The sequence below is a fragment of the Pithys albifrons genome, chromosome 1 (assembly GCF_047495875.1).
Source record: "Pithys albifrons albifrons isolate INPA30051 chromosome 1, PitAlb_v1, whole genome shotgun sequence".
Lineage (NCBI taxonomy): Eukaryota > Metazoa > Chordata > Aves > Passeriformes > Thamnophilidae > Pithys > Pithys albifrons.
Window position 1 is genome coordinate 116,791,738 of NC_092458.1, and position 15,241 is coordinate 116,806,978.

Sequence of the window (15,241 nt, forward strand, 5' to 3'; positions counted from 1 at the left end):
CCAGCTGTCCTCCGTGTTCTGTAGTACTTGGCCTGTTCTCCAGGGGACAGTTTTCCCATCCTGGGGACACCCCAGTTGCAGTTGGGTCTGGTGGTCCCTTTTTCCCTCTCAGTGCTCCCCAGGACCAGCTGTGCCCCATTCAAGCTGTCTGTCCACCCAAGGAGTGGGACACATCCCGATGCTCCGCGGCACACAGGAGGGATCCCACACCCCCCCCCGGACAATCCTCCTGGGGTTATCCGGAATGGAACAGCTGCACCCCCGTAGTGAAAAGGGTTCCTTCATCCCACGTGGCACCACCTGGCGGCATTCCCAGTGATGCCCGTGCTGTGCCCACTCCACCCCTGGGGAAGGACGAGAGGACGCCGAGTTCGCTGTGACAGGGATGACCTTTAATGACAAAGAGCCCCCACGTGACCGAAATCCCGCCCCTCCCTTCCCAAAATATCCTCATCATCCCAGTTATAGGACACCCCCCACACCCCTTGGATGGCTCCATGTGGGCTGGCAGCATTCCTGTCACTCACAGCCACCTGGTTCATCCCGAGGGACCACGGAGTGCCCAGCTCTGGGGGCACTGGTCTCACCTGGATCCTGAGGCGAGATCAGGAAAATGGGTGCGGGAAAAAGGAAAACAGGGGAGGGTTGGTCCAGCAAAGTCTCATTTTTAGGGCTCCCACACCATCAGGGCCATCCCTGGGACTGGCAGGAACTGGGAAAAAAGATGCTCGTCCTCATCCAGGAGATGCAGCAGTGCCTTCATCCCACTGCCCAGGCTGTGAAATCCCATTGGGAACCACAGAGAACGGGGGGGAACCCCCAATTTCCTTCCTGCCTCCCTCCACAGCATCCCCGGGGTGGTCCAGCTCCAGCAGCAGGGTCAAGCTCTCCAGGAAGTTGGAATCCAGAGCAGAGGGACCGACAGCGCTGCCAGGACGCGCCAGCCCCGCCCCGTGCCCCCAAATAAATAAGAATGTTTCTATATATATAATATATATATATTTAAAACAAACAAACAAACAAACAGAGCTATCTGGGTGCTGGCGATGGTGCAGGCGGGGGAGCGGCAGGCGCGGGCCGGCAGGGGGGACACCGCGCCCCTCCTGTCCCTGGGGTGGTCCCGGGGGGGTGACAGCGCCAGGACCGCCCTCCCCGTGAAGCAGGCACACACAAAACCCGAGAGCAGGGCAGGGGCCGGGCTGTCGGCATCCTCCGGGATGCTCCGGGACCCGCAGCGCCCTCCCGAGGGGACGCGCCCCTCGCCGTGTCCTGGATGCCCCTCTGGATGCACCCCGAGTCCGGAGCGGTGGCCAGGGGAGTGTTGAGGGGCCCGCGGCTCATTCCCCCAGACCCGAGCACACGGAGAGCAGCCGGGGCGGAGATGAGAGGTGCCGGAGTGGGGGGCGCCGGGGAGGGGCCGGGACCCCTCTCCGCACACGGGGGGCCGCTGCCCCCTCCTCGCTGGGACGGCTGGTCACGCTCTCCACAGCAGCAGGTGGTTGGTGCTGTCGTCCCGGCCCACGGTCTCGCTGCTGTTGGTCAGGCGGAAATCCTCGTAGCCGTCGCCGCCGCTGATGACCAACATCTTGGGCTTGGACAGCGCCAGGGCAGGCGCGCGGGGCCGGGAGGGGTCTCGCTTCTCTGCCTCGCTCGGCTTCTCCGCCCCTGCCAAGTGCAGAACCACAAGATCCTGTCAGGTGTCCCCACGCGGCTTTTCTGTTCCAGCAGTGTCACACCGGCAGCAGCATCACAGCAGCAGCATCCCAGCAGCATCCCAGTAGCATCCCACCAACAGCATCCCACCATCACTCCATCCACACCATCCCACCAACAGCATCCCACCATCATTCCATCCACATCATCCCACCAATGTCATCATCTCTCACCATCATCACAGCAGCATGATCCCTGCAGCATCCCAACATTATCCCAGCATCATTCCACCAAGTGTCCCAGCAGCATTCCATCAGCATCCCAACATCATTCCATCCATAGCATCCCATCACCATTCCACCAACAGCACCCCGACATCATCCCAGCAGCATTCCATGAGCATTCCACCATCATTGCATCCACAGCATCCCAACAGCATCCCACCAACAGCATCCCAGCATCACTCCATCCACATCATCCCACCAGCATCCCACCAATGTCATCTCTCACCATCACCACAGCATCATCATCCCTGCAGCATCCCACCATCATCCCACCATCATTCCACCATCATTTTATCCACAGCATCCCATCAGCATCCCACCAACATCCCAGCAGCATTTCATCAGCATCATTCCAGAAATGTTATCCCACCATTATCCTACCAACTGCATCCCATCAGCATCATCTCACCATCATTCCATTCACATCATCCCATCAGCATCCCACCAACAGCACCTCAACATGATCCCACAATCATTCAACCAGCATCACCATCCCAGCATCATCCCTCCAACAACTAGATCACCTTCAAGGTCCCCTTCCAACCCAAACCGTTCTACAATTCTAGGATTCCAGCATCCTCCCTCCAGCATCATCCCACCAGCATTCCACCAACACTATCCCACCAGCACTATCTCAGCATCATCCCAGCACCCTCCCACCAGCACGTTCCCAGGCACCACATCTGGGCCCCCAAAAACCTCCTCACATCTGCAATAGCTCCTCCCACCCCAAATTAGCTCCTCCAACCCCAGTTAACCTCTTCCTTCAAAATCACTACTCCCCATCCCATCTCCTTCTCCCCATCCCATTCCAGCTTCAGAGCTGGGCTGAGTGACACAGGACATGGCTTTCCTGTGGCTTTTCCCCATGGGAATGTGGGTCTTCCTGGGAAATTCGGGGTCACTTGTGCTGGTGAGGGGAAGTACCCAATTCCCCCCACTCTCCACCTCCAGTTTTACACCCTGGATTTTAACAAGGACTCCAAGGACATTTCAAGGCCACTCTTGGCCATCCACCAGCAGAACAGCATTCCCAGGGCTGGGAATCCCACCTACCTGTGTCCCTGGGCAGTGGGAAGAGGACATCGAGGCCATCGGGCAGCTCGATGGCCGTGAGGAAGCGCACGTGGCCGGTGTGGCCCTGGGAGAGCCCCACCAGCGTGGGGGCCGCCTTGGGCGGCACCGAGAGGGTGAGCACCACGCCGGCGCTCGTGCCGATCCACAGCAGGTCCTTGCACGCCAGCAGCGCCGTGATCCGCAGGCAGGCGGCCTTGTGCTGCCGGATGATGGCATCGGAGCCTGCGGAGCAGCGCGGCAATCAGCACCTCACCCTGCCTGGCACCCCACCAGGGCCACCAGCCACCATTCCCAGGGGGTCTGTGGCAGGTGGGATGTGGGGAAGGGACCCCACGGACTCCCCTTGCTGGTGCAAAGCATCCCATCAGGTTGGGCTGGTAGGATAAGAGGGAATGGCTTCCCACTGCCAGAAGGCGGGATTAGATGGGATAGTGGGATGGAATACAGGGTGGGCAGGCCCTGGCACAGGTTGCCCAGAGAAGCTGTGGCTGCCCCATCCCTGGAAGTGTCCAAGTTTGCATGGGGTTTGGAGCCACCTGGTATAGTGGAAGGTGTCTCAGGGGTGGGATTGGATGGGCTTTAAGGTCCCCTACAACCCAATCCATTCTGGAATTCCATATCATGACTATGGAATTACTGGGATTGTCCATTCACCAGTGGAAGAGGCTGGAACTGGATGACCATGGCAGGGGCTGGAACTGGATGACCTTGCCGGTGCTTTCCAACCCAAACCATTCCAGACTTCAATGATTCCATGACTATGGGATTACTGCCCTGTTCCAACATGGGATTATCCAACCACCAGTGGCACCTACCAGCGAGCATCTTGTGCACGGGTGGGGTGATGTCTGCCTCTGCCAGCTGCTCGTAGCTGGTGCTGTGGTACAGCCGGACCTGGGCACTGCCCTGGAGTGCCACCCACACACCGGTGCTGGCGCTCACCATGCAGGTGACGCTGCGCCCGCTGTCCTGGCCCACCTGGAGCGTGTGCTGCGGGTGACAGTGACACCACTGTGACGCCACTGACGGGAACCCCAGCCCCCCCACCCCCTGGTGCTGCCCGTGGTACCTCCTGTGCCAGCGTGGTGGGGCTGAGGACGATGACGCGGTTCTGGCAGCCGCACCACAGCTTCCCTGCCACCGCCACCATCTTGGTGATGGGGCTCCCCGGAGAGCCCAGCGACAGCGACTTGGAGGTCTGGGAGTCCCAGAAGCGGCCTGTGAGGGCAGGGGGAGTGGGGTGCGTGGTTAAAGTTTCCCCAGAGGAAGCCCAGCTTGACATGGACAATGGGATGCAGCACCTGGAGGTGTCTGTGTCCAGGTCCCCCTTTAGAGGGGACATGAATGAGGTCCCCGGGGGATGCCAGCAGCAAGCAGGGACCAGGAGGAGGATGCACACCTCCAGCTGGCTCATATTTTGGTGTCTCCAGTGGCTTTCCATGGAAACCACCAACACCCTGAGCATCCCTTCCAGGAGAGCTGCCCAAGCCACCCACCCAACAGCCACCCCTCTGGGGTTGCCCTGAATCCCAGCAGTGCCCTTTGACATTCCCAATCCAGCCTCACCTGCCTCCCGCTGGTACACGACAAGTTCCCCGTTGGCCAACGAGACAAACACCTGGTTATCCAGGTACCTGCGGGGCAAAACACCTTTGCCAACCTGCTCAGCCACCCCAGACCACCCTGCCAGGGCCACCCTGCAGCTGAAACCCCCCCTGCTCCTCACTCACAAGATGCACATGACGGCGGCGCCGTGTTGCATCTTCATGCTGTTCTTCCTGTTCCGGATGTTGTCCGAGGACTGGTACACATGAATGCTGTGGGACAGCAAAGCCCAGGGCTCAGCCAGGGGTTGAGGCCTCCCACCCCAGGTATCCCCCCATGCTGGGGACATACCAGCCATCCTCGGTGCCCAGCCACATGGAGCTCTGGTGGGCCTCGGGGTCCAGGCTGAGCAGGTCCTCGAGGCTGCCGCGGGTGAAGGAGCCACGGCTGGAGCGGCGCAGGGCACGCCCGTCCGTGGGGCTCTCCCCGTGCCGGGCCTGGCCGTAGGTGCCAGGGATGGGCATGAAGCCAGGCTCCTGCTCCTCTTCCGAGCTCGTCGTCTCCACTGCTGCCTCCTTGCAGCTTGGGATCTCTTCATCTGTGGGGACAAGGCAGAAATGGTCAGACCAGGACCATCCGACACCTCCTGAAGTCATGGGGAGAGATCACAACATCAAGCCCACGAGAAGACAGAGGGGTGCTGAGCCCCCAAACCCACCAGGTTTTGCCCAAAGCCACCCATTCCAGGACCACAGTCCTGGGCTAACACCCCCCAACAGCTCTTTGTGCCTGGATTTCCTTGGCTAAAAAGCCTCCACCTGTAGATTTCCCCAAGCAATGCAAGGAAAAATGATGGAGCTGCCCACAATTCTGGGGAAGGAGCAGGGGGAAAAAGAAATTATGGAGCTGCCCACAATTCTGGGGAAGGAAGCAGGAGGAAAAATGATGGAGCTGCTGACAATTCTGGGTAAGGCAGCAGGGGGAAAAAAATGATGGAGCTGCCCACAAATCTGGGGAAGAAAGCAGGGGAAAAAATAGAAAGCAGTGGGACAAATGATGGAGCTGCCCACAAATCTGGGGAAGAAAGCAGGGGCTAAGCAGGGGCTGGGGAGGACTCACTGCCGAAGCTGGAGGAGATGGTAGAGTGGCTGGCCTGGCTCTGCAGCGTCCCCGAGGGGCTGGGCGAGGACTCGTCGTCCGTGTCGTCGCTGTCAAAGGGCACCAGCTCCCTGTTGCCGCCGTCCACCGGCTCCGAGAGCTCCAGCGACGAGCCCGAGATGGAGATGTGCAGGCAGGGCTGCGGCGCCGCGTCCTCCGCGCAGGGGCTGCCCAGCGGCTCCGCGCGCTCCCTGCGCCGCCGGGACGGGGACAGGGACAGGGACAGGGACAGGGACAGGCAGCTCCAGCAGCGCCCGCGCCCGCCGACCCCGCGGCCCCGCCGGCATCCCCCCTCCTACCTGCTGGCTCTGCGAAGCCCGGGCACGGAGGCGATGCAGAGGATCCTGGCGGAGCACACGGCGATGCACGCCTCCACCGTGGGCTCCCTGCGGATGCTCAGCAGGCACACCTGCCCCACGTAGCCGTCGCTGTTGCACACCCACACCTCGTGGGAGCTCTCGGGGCTGCCGTGGCTGGGGGAGGCGCAGGAGAACTGAGGGAGCAAAGGGTGGGCTGAGCTGGGTACTGCAGGAGGTCTTGACGCCCACAGCTCCCATGGGGTGGGGGAATCCAGGCTCCGGTACCTGCATCCCACTCCGTGTCTTCATGATGGGGATGGCTTTGAGGAACTCCGGGTCCAGGCAGTTCTTGCTGGAAGCTGGGAAAAGCAAGATGGAGGGTGAGGGAGTGACGGAGGAAAGGGCTACCCAACGGTGCCAAGACAGCACCATGGCCACCTCCCCTGTCCCTGGTGTTACCCAGCTTTTTCTTGGCATCCTCGAAGGCTTGTTCGAAGCTGAGTCGGGCGTCGGGGTTGGGGAACTCGAAGATGAAGGACTCGGTGCCGTCGGCCTTGGTGGTGCTGAGCTCCACCTTGTTGGGGGGGAAGGCCATGCTGAAGGACAGGGATTGCTTCTCTGACAGCTCCCGGTGGATGGCGGCCATCAGGTCCTTAATGACGTCATCCAGGCTCTGGGGACAGGGACAGCGTGTCAGCTCCCACGGATGTGCCACCACGGATGTGCCACGTGCTTGATAACCCCCTGTCCCCCCCACCATCCTTCCCATTGTGGCTTTGGGGCTGGTGGCATCTGTGCCCTTAGAGGGCATTCATGGCCACCAACCCTTTGCACAAGCTCTCCTTTCCACCAAGGGCATCCCAGTTGGTCTTCTGGGGAATGTGTCTGGCCAGGGGACAGCACCAGGGCCACCATGTGACGCCAACCCTGGACATCCCCTGCCATCTCTCAGAGGCTGCCCCAAATCTCGTTGTGGCTTTAGGGCTGGTGCCATCTGGGTCCTTTGAGGACAGCGACAGCTACCAGCCCTTCCACAGGTCCTGTCCCCTCCTGCTGAGGACATCCTGGGTGGTCCCACAGGGAATGTGTGCAATCAGCAGCACAGCCCCATACCTGGTGGGGGAAGCTGAGGGTCTCTGACAGCTTGCTGACTTGCCCCAGCGTGTTGAGGTCCTCATCCAGGCGGCTGATGCTCTTCTGGATGCTCTCCCTGTTGGTGGCTTGCGAGGCACCTGTGTGGGGACACAGGCATGGCATCAACCCTCCTCCCCATCAGCCACTATGGGTTTTGGGGTGGGATGGGACACTCCAGCGGGCAGTGCCAGACCTTTGACAATGTCCACGTCCTCCAGGGGCAGCTTCCAGAGCAGTTTATACTTGCTGGCTGTGTCAATCACACTGGCCGCCGTGTACCTGCCAGGTTGGGGGCATGGCTGAGCTGCACCCACCCCTCCAGCAACCTAAAGCCAAGCCAGCTGGGGAGACAACCCCAGGGGAGCCCCCAGGCCTGGTGGTACTCACAGGCTCATGGAACTGCGGCGCAGGGAGCCCGACTTGCGCTTCAGCGTTGTGCACACCAGCAGGTCCGAGAAGAGGAAGAAGGAGCGGTCCTTCTTCCCACCCACCGCCTTCTGTGGGGCAGTGGGAGACACCAAGGGGTCAGTGTCCACACCTCCCTCTGCTCAGTGTCCCCACGTGCTGCTGTGACACAGGGAGGTGTCAGGGTGGCATCACACAGGGACCAGCTGTGTCCTTGGGATGGTCAAAGGGAAGCAGGTGCAACAGGATCCAGGGCCATGGGAACACCAGGCATGGGCTCCCTGGACTGCTGTGGTCTTCACCTCCAGCCTCCCTGACAACCAGGGCTGCTGTGGGCTCTCCCTGTCTCCTGCCTGCTCTGAAATCCACCTTGTCTTCCCCACACTTGGGGAATTTTTATATTGTCCCCATTGAGCTGTCACTGATCCATCCATCCATTCTTTCATTTGTCTGTTCTTTCCATCCATCCATCCATCCATCCATCCATCCATCCATCCATCCATCCATCCTTCCATTCTTCCACCCACACATCCCTCCCTCCCTCCCTCCCTCCCTCCCTCCCTCCCTCCCTCCATCCTTATAAAATCATAGAATAGCTTGAGCTGGAAGGGACCCATAAGGATCATCAGGTCTGACTCGCTGCTCCTTGCAGGACCTCCTAAGAGCATCATCCAAACACTCCTTGAGCTCTGCCAGGTTGGTGCTGTAACCACTTCCCTGGGGAGCCTCTTCCAGTGACCAGCCACCCTCTGGGGGAAGAACCTTTTCCTAACATCCAATCTGAACTTCACCAGGTGCAATATCCCATCCATCCATCCATCCATCCATCCATCCATCCATCCATCCATCCATCTGGAGCCTCCCACGGGCACACAGGCACTCCATGCTCTGCAGCCACAGCCTCCCCCTGCCCCATCCAGCGTGTGGCCCCACAGCCCTGGTGGGCAGGGAGGACCACCCTGCTCTTACCACTTCCACGACCATCTCCTGGCGCAGGAACCTGCGAAGCGGAGCCTGGAGCTGCGGGGACAAGGAGGTTGGTGGGTGGGGAGCCTTGGGGATTTCATCCCTTCCCCTGCATCCCCTCCTTCCCAAGCCCCCAGGAGCCCACCAAGACCATGATGGCAAAGACAGGACACAGAGGAGAAAACAAGTGGCCCAGCCTGGGGTGACCAAGAAAGAGCAGAAATTTTGGGGACATTTTGGGCAGAAGGAAAGCCTGACTCCATCCAAGCCCCCAGCACGTACATCCTCCATCCCTTCGATGTGGGACTCGATCTCCTGCACGATCCGGGCGTTCCTCTCCACCTCCTCTGCGCTCTTCATGCCCTTGTTGATCCTCTCGGCCACCTGTTTGATGTTGCGCTGGGCATCGATGAGGAAGGGGTGGTCGGGGTGGTCTTCTGGCGTGTGTTTCAGCAGGTCCTGCCCCGGGGACAGCTGCGGTGTCACCCTGGGCAAGTGGCACTGACCCCCCCAACCCCTCCCCCCCCGCCCCTGCTGCTCTGGCCCCACACAGGGAAGGTTTTGCAAAGGAACAGAGCTTGGAGCTCTGGCCACCACCAGCCTGGTGTTCGTCACCTCTGAAGAGGCCACCAGCTTCTCAGGGCACATCATCACCTTGCACAGCCACCCAAAATTCATCCTTGGAAGTGTTCCAGGCCAGGCTGGGTGGGGCTTGGAGAAACCTTGCCTAGTGGAAGGTGCCCACGGAATGAGTTTTAATGTCCCTTCAACCCAAAGCACTCTGGGATCCTTTGGAAGCACATCCCCACCAGCCTCAGTGCCACCAGGCACCCTCCTGCCTGCACCCACCTTGACCAGCAGCTCATACCGCGGGATCCTCTGCACTGGCTTGATCATCAGGTCGGACAGAGCCTGCTTCTCCTTGTTCTCCCTCATGCTTTGCTGCAAAGCACCCATGAGGGACATGGATGGGTAGGACATAGCAGGGACCCCACATCCCACCAGCCCAGGACCTGCAGCAACACCTGTTTTGCCTCACGGTGACTCATCTGGAGCAATTCCAGTTCATCTCAACTGATCCTCTTTGCAATAAACCCAAGGTAGAGGTGGAGGGAAAAATCCCAGTCTGACCACAGTTTACCAGTTTCCTCCCATTACTTCCCATCCTGCCCCACCAGCAGCCTGGCTCTGGCTGTTGGTCAGCACCTATGGAGGAAGGAAACACGACCCACCTCCAGGAACTTCATGAACGCCGGCCGGGCTTCCTTGGCCATCCTGACGGCGTCCTTGGCATTGAGGAAGTTGTCGATGTAGGCAGAGTAGATGTTCACCAGCACGTCCTTAGAGAACTGGGAGGGCAAAAAGGGGCACAGATCCCACATGGACATCCCAGAGAGCCTGGAGGAGGCTGCCCCAAGGGTTAATCCTGGCTCTGGGCTGGCGCAGGGAGGGCTCTCCTGCTGTTTGCCCACCTCTATTTTTCAGCCCAGACATTTCTGCTCTCAAAGCAGAGACAGAGCTGCACACCCAGCCAGGAGCTGCAGCTCCCCATCGTTATGCTAAGCAGACAACAGGCCTGGAGATTGTCTCCTGTTCCCCATCCCAAGCCTGCGCTTTAACCACTCCCCAGCCTCCTGCTCTGAAACCTCTCCACTGGGGCTGTGCCCAAGAGGAATCCACCCTGCCAGGACCCACCGACTGCACCAGCAGGTCGCCCACTTTCTGCTTCTCGTGCCAGTTCTGCACACAGTCGTGGATCTGCTCCAGGAACTGCTCGTGGTGCTCCAGCAGCTCGGGGATCTGGTCAAAGATCTCGTCCACCAGCGAGGGGTCGCACAGCAGCGAGTTCTCCGGCTGTTTCAGCGGCTTCATGTAACCCTGTGGGGCAGCAAAGGCTTGGGGGACTCGCAGGTTTCTCTGCCCACCCCACCCAGGGGGGATTTTTCAGCCTCTGTAAATATGGGGATGGATGGCCACCTGCAGCAGGGGGTCCGCCACTGATTATCAGGTTGTGGGACCCACCAGAAGGACCAGACAGTGCCTGGTGCCAGCAGTTTTGCAGCCCAGGCTCCTTGGGTACCATCCCTGCTGGTGGATCCCCATTGCAGTGTGGGGAGGGGGATAGGGCTGCACAAGGAAGCCCCACAGCAGCATCCTCTGTCCCAAGGCCTTGAGAGGATCCAAATCTTTGCTGCCACGAGCCTTGGTCACCTCCATGTGCTACAGAGCCTGACCTAGCTGGGAAACCATGGCACAACCCTGGGATTCAAATGCCAGTGTGTTCCCTGTGGGATTTAGTGTGTCTGGGGGCAGGAGGGGCTGAAAACAGCAGGGTGGATGCACTGGATTATTCCATGGATCACCACACAATGGCCAACAAGTAATACCCAGGGCCAGCAGGGAAAGGAGGTCCTCAGCAAGACTGGGTGACTGGCTCTCCTCTGAAACCCCTTTCCTCCCTCCATAGGGCAGAGGAGCAGCTCACTGGAATCGGAGAGACAGATTTGCAAGGAATGTAGCAAGGAAGGCTCCTAAACCTTGCCACCTCCTCAGGCTGACCAGTGCTGGTGTCCTTCAGGATGCTGGGAGGACCATGGAGTTGAGAACAGGGTCCTTCTCAAGCAGCCTCAGACACCTCCATCCAAGCTGGTGAGGGAGGAGTCATCCCTCAAGGAACAGATTCCTTGAGCTGATGCTGGATATCTCATGGAGATCCAAGTCAGAAGGACCCCCAAGCCATGTCAAGGATCCATCTGAGACAGGGAGCTGGGGACATCTGGAGGCCTGTGACCCCTCCCTGAAGGTCAGGTCACCCCAGCGGCACCGTGTCAGGATGTGTCCCATGGGCAGGAGCTCTGGCATTGACACTCTGTGGCTCCAACCATTCCCTCCGGGGCAGAACTGCAGTCCCAGCACAGCTGTGCTCCCCAACCAGCCTCATGTCCCACCTCAGAGGGTGACACAGACCATGCCAAGGCCAGCAGGACATCACCCAAACCCAGAACAAGCCTCAGGGCCTCTCGCCCCTCCAAGCAGCAGCCTCAGAGGGTCCTTCCCTCCTGCAGCACATCTGGGTCCACCTGGGGGGCATCCTTGCAAGGGATTTATGGGAAAAGCATTGGGATAATGTGCCCCATTCCCCTGTGGACAGATGTCCTACAGGCACTGCCTTGTCTGGTGGTGTTCCCACCCTCAGCGATGTGGTTGGGATGTGGTTGGACAGCCCACGCCCCTGTCTGCTGACAGCTGTCTCCAGGGCGTTGACCACCATTAACCTGCTGAAACACCTTCATTAACATCTGAAACATGGGGTGGGCCCTGGGGCCAGGCTGCTCCAGGGGCTGGAACCAGCTCAGCAAAGAACAGGCTGTGGGAAACCCTTGGCCATGTCCAGGTGATGACACTGGCCAGGAAATGGGGACACACAGGAACAGGCTTGGGGACACAATACCTGCCAGGTGACAACCCAGCAGGAATGTTGTGGGCTCGATCTGGGGGATGGAGGGAACTCCCACACCCACTGATGCCACAGTGCTCCCACTTCTGGGCCCGTTGTCCCCACTTCCCAATCCACCCCTGTGCCATAGTGGTGCTGGTGGAGCTCCTGCAACCGGGGGTCCCACCTGGGCTCCTGGGGCTGGTGCCACTGGTACCATGGTTTGGGGTGTCCCACCGTGGCCATGCCATGGTTTGGGGTGGTTTGGGGTGTCCCACTGTGGCCATGCCATGGTTTGGGGTGGTTTGAGGTGTCTCATCCTGGCATGCCATGGTTTGGGGTGTCCCACCGTGGCCATGGTTTGGGGTGGTTTGGGGTGTCCCACCGTGGCCATGGTTTGGGGTGGTTTGGGGTGTCCCACCGTGGCCATGCCATGGTTTGGGGTGGTTTGGGGTGTCCCACTGTGGCCATGCCATGGTTTGGGGTGGTTTGGGGTGTCTCATCCTGGCATGCCATGGTTTGGGGTGTCTCACCCTGGCCACGCCATGGTTTGGGGTGTCCCACTCTTTCCATGCCGTGGCTTGGGGTGGTTTGGGGTGCCCACCCCGGCCGTGCCCCTTACCTGCATCAAGGTGCGCAGGGACTCCACGTAGGACTGCTCCGTGTCCAGCAGCGTCATGATGACGTGTTTCCTCATGTCCTGCCCGGGGGAAAGACAGACAGACAGACGTGTTTTGGGGTGCCCCGGCGGGGGGCACCGCCGTGCCGGGTGTGTGTGCCGGCGCCGGGGCCGCTGAACTCCGGCAGAGCCCGGCTGGATCCCGGCCCCGCTGCGCTCCCGCTCCAGCCCGGTGGAGGAATCCGGGAGGATTAGGAAGTACATGACACGGAGCGCACAGACGCCTGGTTTCCCCCAGGCCGCGTCAGGAGCCCGCCCTGGAGCTCACAGCCCTACATGGGTCGGTCCCGGAGTCCTCTGTGCTTCCAGCGGCTCCGACCTGCAGGAATTCGCCTCCCACCCGGCACCCCTGGGCACCCTGGAGCTGGGCTGGGGCCCCACAGGACAGGGGTTAGCGGGGTGGTGCTGTGGGATGGTCCAGCAGCCTTGGGAAGTGGATGGGTTGGGGGTCTTCTCGGTTTGGGGCTCAGAGACCACCCCCGTGGGCCCCCCCCTGCAGCTCAGCCTGAGGGGGCAATGTTCCGGAGCCCAGGGTGGGAAACACCTCAAAGGTGTTGGGTGTGAGATGCTCCGAAGCCTCCAAGTGCAAAGACACCCCAAAAACTTTGAGTGTGAGATGCCCCAAGAGTGCTGGGAGTGAGACACCCCTAAAGATTCTGGTACAAGATGCTCCAAAGGCTCTGGGGGCAGTGACAACCCAAAGGGGTTGGGTGTGAGATGCTCCAAAGGCTCCAACTGCAAAGACACCCCTCAAGTTTCAAGTGTGAGATGCCCCAAGGGTGCTGGGAGTGAAATACTCCAAAAGATTGGGGTGTGACACCCTTCAAGTGTGCTGGGTGTGAGACATCCCTAAAGATTTGGGTACAAGATGCTCCAAAGGCTTTGAGGGCAGTGACACCCCAAAGGTGCTGGGTGTGGAAGTCCTACAGTGGTGCTGGTGCACTGATAGCCCGAAAGTTTTAGATGCAGAAACGCTCCAGAGGTGCAGAGACACCCCAAAAGTTCTGTGTTTGGATACACTCCAGAGATTCTGAGTGCACCCCAAATGTTTTGAGTGCAGAGAAGGTTCAAGGGATCTGGGTGCTGAGACACCCCAAAAGTTTTGCATGTAGAGGTGCTCCAAGAGACATTGGGTGCAGAGATATCCCAAGAGATTTGGGTGCAGAGATGCTCCAAGTGCCCTGGGGGCACAGATACCCCACAAGTGTTGCATGTGTAGAATCTCCAGAGACCCTGGATGAGAGAGACCCCAAATATTTTGGGTGCAGGGACCCTCCTCTGGCTCCAGCAAAGATGCTCCAAGGGAATGGGTATGGAGCCTGCAGTGATCCTGCTCATGGAGACCACCCAGAGGCCGTTGGTGCAGAGACACCCCAAATTTTGGGTGCTTGGACACCCCAAAGGCCATGAGCGTGGAGATGCTCCAGTGGACCTGGGCACTCAAAGGGTCCCCTCAACAGTGACAAAGGCCATGGGTGCTGGGACACCCCCCAATGCTGTGGGTTCAGGGATGAGCTCTGGGGGCTCGGACACCCCAGTGCAGAAATGCTCCAAGGGCCCTGGGTGTGGAGACCTTCCAAGGGACCTGAGCATGGAGACCTCCCAAGGAATCTGGGCGCAGCCAAACAGACCCATTAATGGTGACACCCCAAAGCCCTTGTGCTGGGACACCCCAGATGCTGTAGGTGCAGGGATCCCACTAAGACCCCCAGGACAAGGACCCTGCAAAGGTCCTGGGTGCTCAGACACCCCAACAGCCCTGGGGGCAGAGATGTCCAGCCTGATCCCCACAGCATGTTGGGACCAGGTTCTCCTGACTCGCTGCTGGAGCCCCCAGATTGCTGAGTCCCCATTTCCTTGTGGAATGGGCCACATGGGGCTCTGTTCCATGGCGGCACTTGAGCTGTGAAGCTGCTCTGCAGCCACAGCAGGAAGACTTATCCCCAACCATCCTCATCATGGATGAAGGCCACCAACTCCCAGGGAGCAACGGGGAGGGATCCTGGCCAGATCCCGCTCCGTGCTCAAGGAAGAGCTGGGTCTGTTGCCCCCCGCCCCAAGCTGACAGTAGCCCTTTCAGCCAAGCACAGATGAAACTGATGTCCCAAACATTCCGGTGATGGGTCCAAGTGCCCCCAGGGAATCTGCCCCCAGATCACGGTGATGCTGGAAGGACAACCCGAGACTCCCCACACTGGCAGAATCTGAAGGTTCATCAACACTCTCTCTGCTGGATTAATTTGCTGTAATTATGGGCTGAAGGGCACCCACCAGCGGGTGGGGCTCGGGGGGGGGGCACACCACCTGCCCCCCCCTCTCTGCCTCAGTTTCCCCAAAACCACCACCTGGAATTCCCTGCCTCTGGCTTTTTCTGGAGCTGTCCCGGCTCAGGATCGAAGCAGAGTCACATCCCCGAGCTGAGCAGGCTCAGCACCCCACGCTGCGGATTTGCAGCAAGGGAGATGCAGGATGAGGCCCAACTGTTGGCATGGGAATCTCTTCCACCGTTACAGCACCAGCATTATCCCGGCGGGAGGGGGCGGAAATTCCCGCTGGGATGCGCGGGAGCTGCAGGGGTAACACACCACCCCAGCAGCGCCAAGCT

The 15,241-nt window shown here is 59.9% G+C and overlaps 1 protein-coding gene across 1 annotated transcript in view; it reads right to left on the bottom strand.

Annotated features, from left to right (window-relative positions):
* Positions 1 to 984: 984 nt before the first annotated feature.
* The window catches only part of ARHGEF17 (Rho guanine nucleotide exchange factor 17), a 33,569-nt gene continuing 19,312 nt past the window's right edge, over positions 985 to 15,241 (bottom strand). The window contains exons 2-21 of the mRNA XM_071564788.1: positions 12,580 to 12,657; positions 10,217 to 10,399; positions 9,754 to 9,870; positions 9,371 to 9,463; positions 8,804 to 8,980; positions 8,525 to 8,575; positions 7,538 to 7,647; positions 7,344 to 7,429; positions 7,130 to 7,248; positions 6,476 to 6,689; positions 6,302 to 6,375; positions 6,017 to 6,210; positions 5,679 to 5,908; positions 4,911 to 5,157; positions 4,745 to 4,831; positions 4,581 to 4,648; positions 4,084 to 4,232; positions 3,830 to 4,004; positions 2,994 to 3,236; positions 985 to 1,665 (exon numbers count right to left, since the gene is read on the bottom strand). Of these exons, the coding sequence (XP_071420889.1) occupies positions 1,475 to 1,665; positions 2,994 to 3,236; positions 3,830 to 4,004; positions 4,084 to 4,232; positions 4,581 to 4,648; positions 4,745 to 4,831; positions 4,911 to 5,157; positions 5,679 to 5,908; positions 6,017 to 6,210; positions 6,302 to 6,375; positions 6,476 to 6,689; positions 7,130 to 7,248; positions 7,344 to 7,429; positions 7,538 to 7,647; positions 8,525 to 8,575; positions 8,804 to 8,980; positions 9,371 to 9,463; positions 9,754 to 9,870; positions 10,217 to 10,399; positions 12,580 to 12,657 (2,886 nt within the window). The 3' untranslated portion in view covers positions 985 to 1,474. The remainder of the gene's footprint in view (positions 1,666 to 2,993; positions 3,237 to 3,829; positions 4,005 to 4,083; positions 4,233 to 4,580; positions 4,649 to 4,744; positions 4,832 to 4,910; positions 5,158 to 5,678; positions 5,909 to 6,016; positions 6,211 to 6,301; positions 6,376 to 6,475; positions 6,690 to 7,129; positions 7,249 to 7,343; positions 7,430 to 7,537; positions 7,648 to 8,524; positions 8,576 to 8,803; positions 8,981 to 9,370; positions 9,464 to 9,753; positions 9,871 to 10,216; positions 10,400 to 12,579; positions 12,658 to 15,241) is intronic.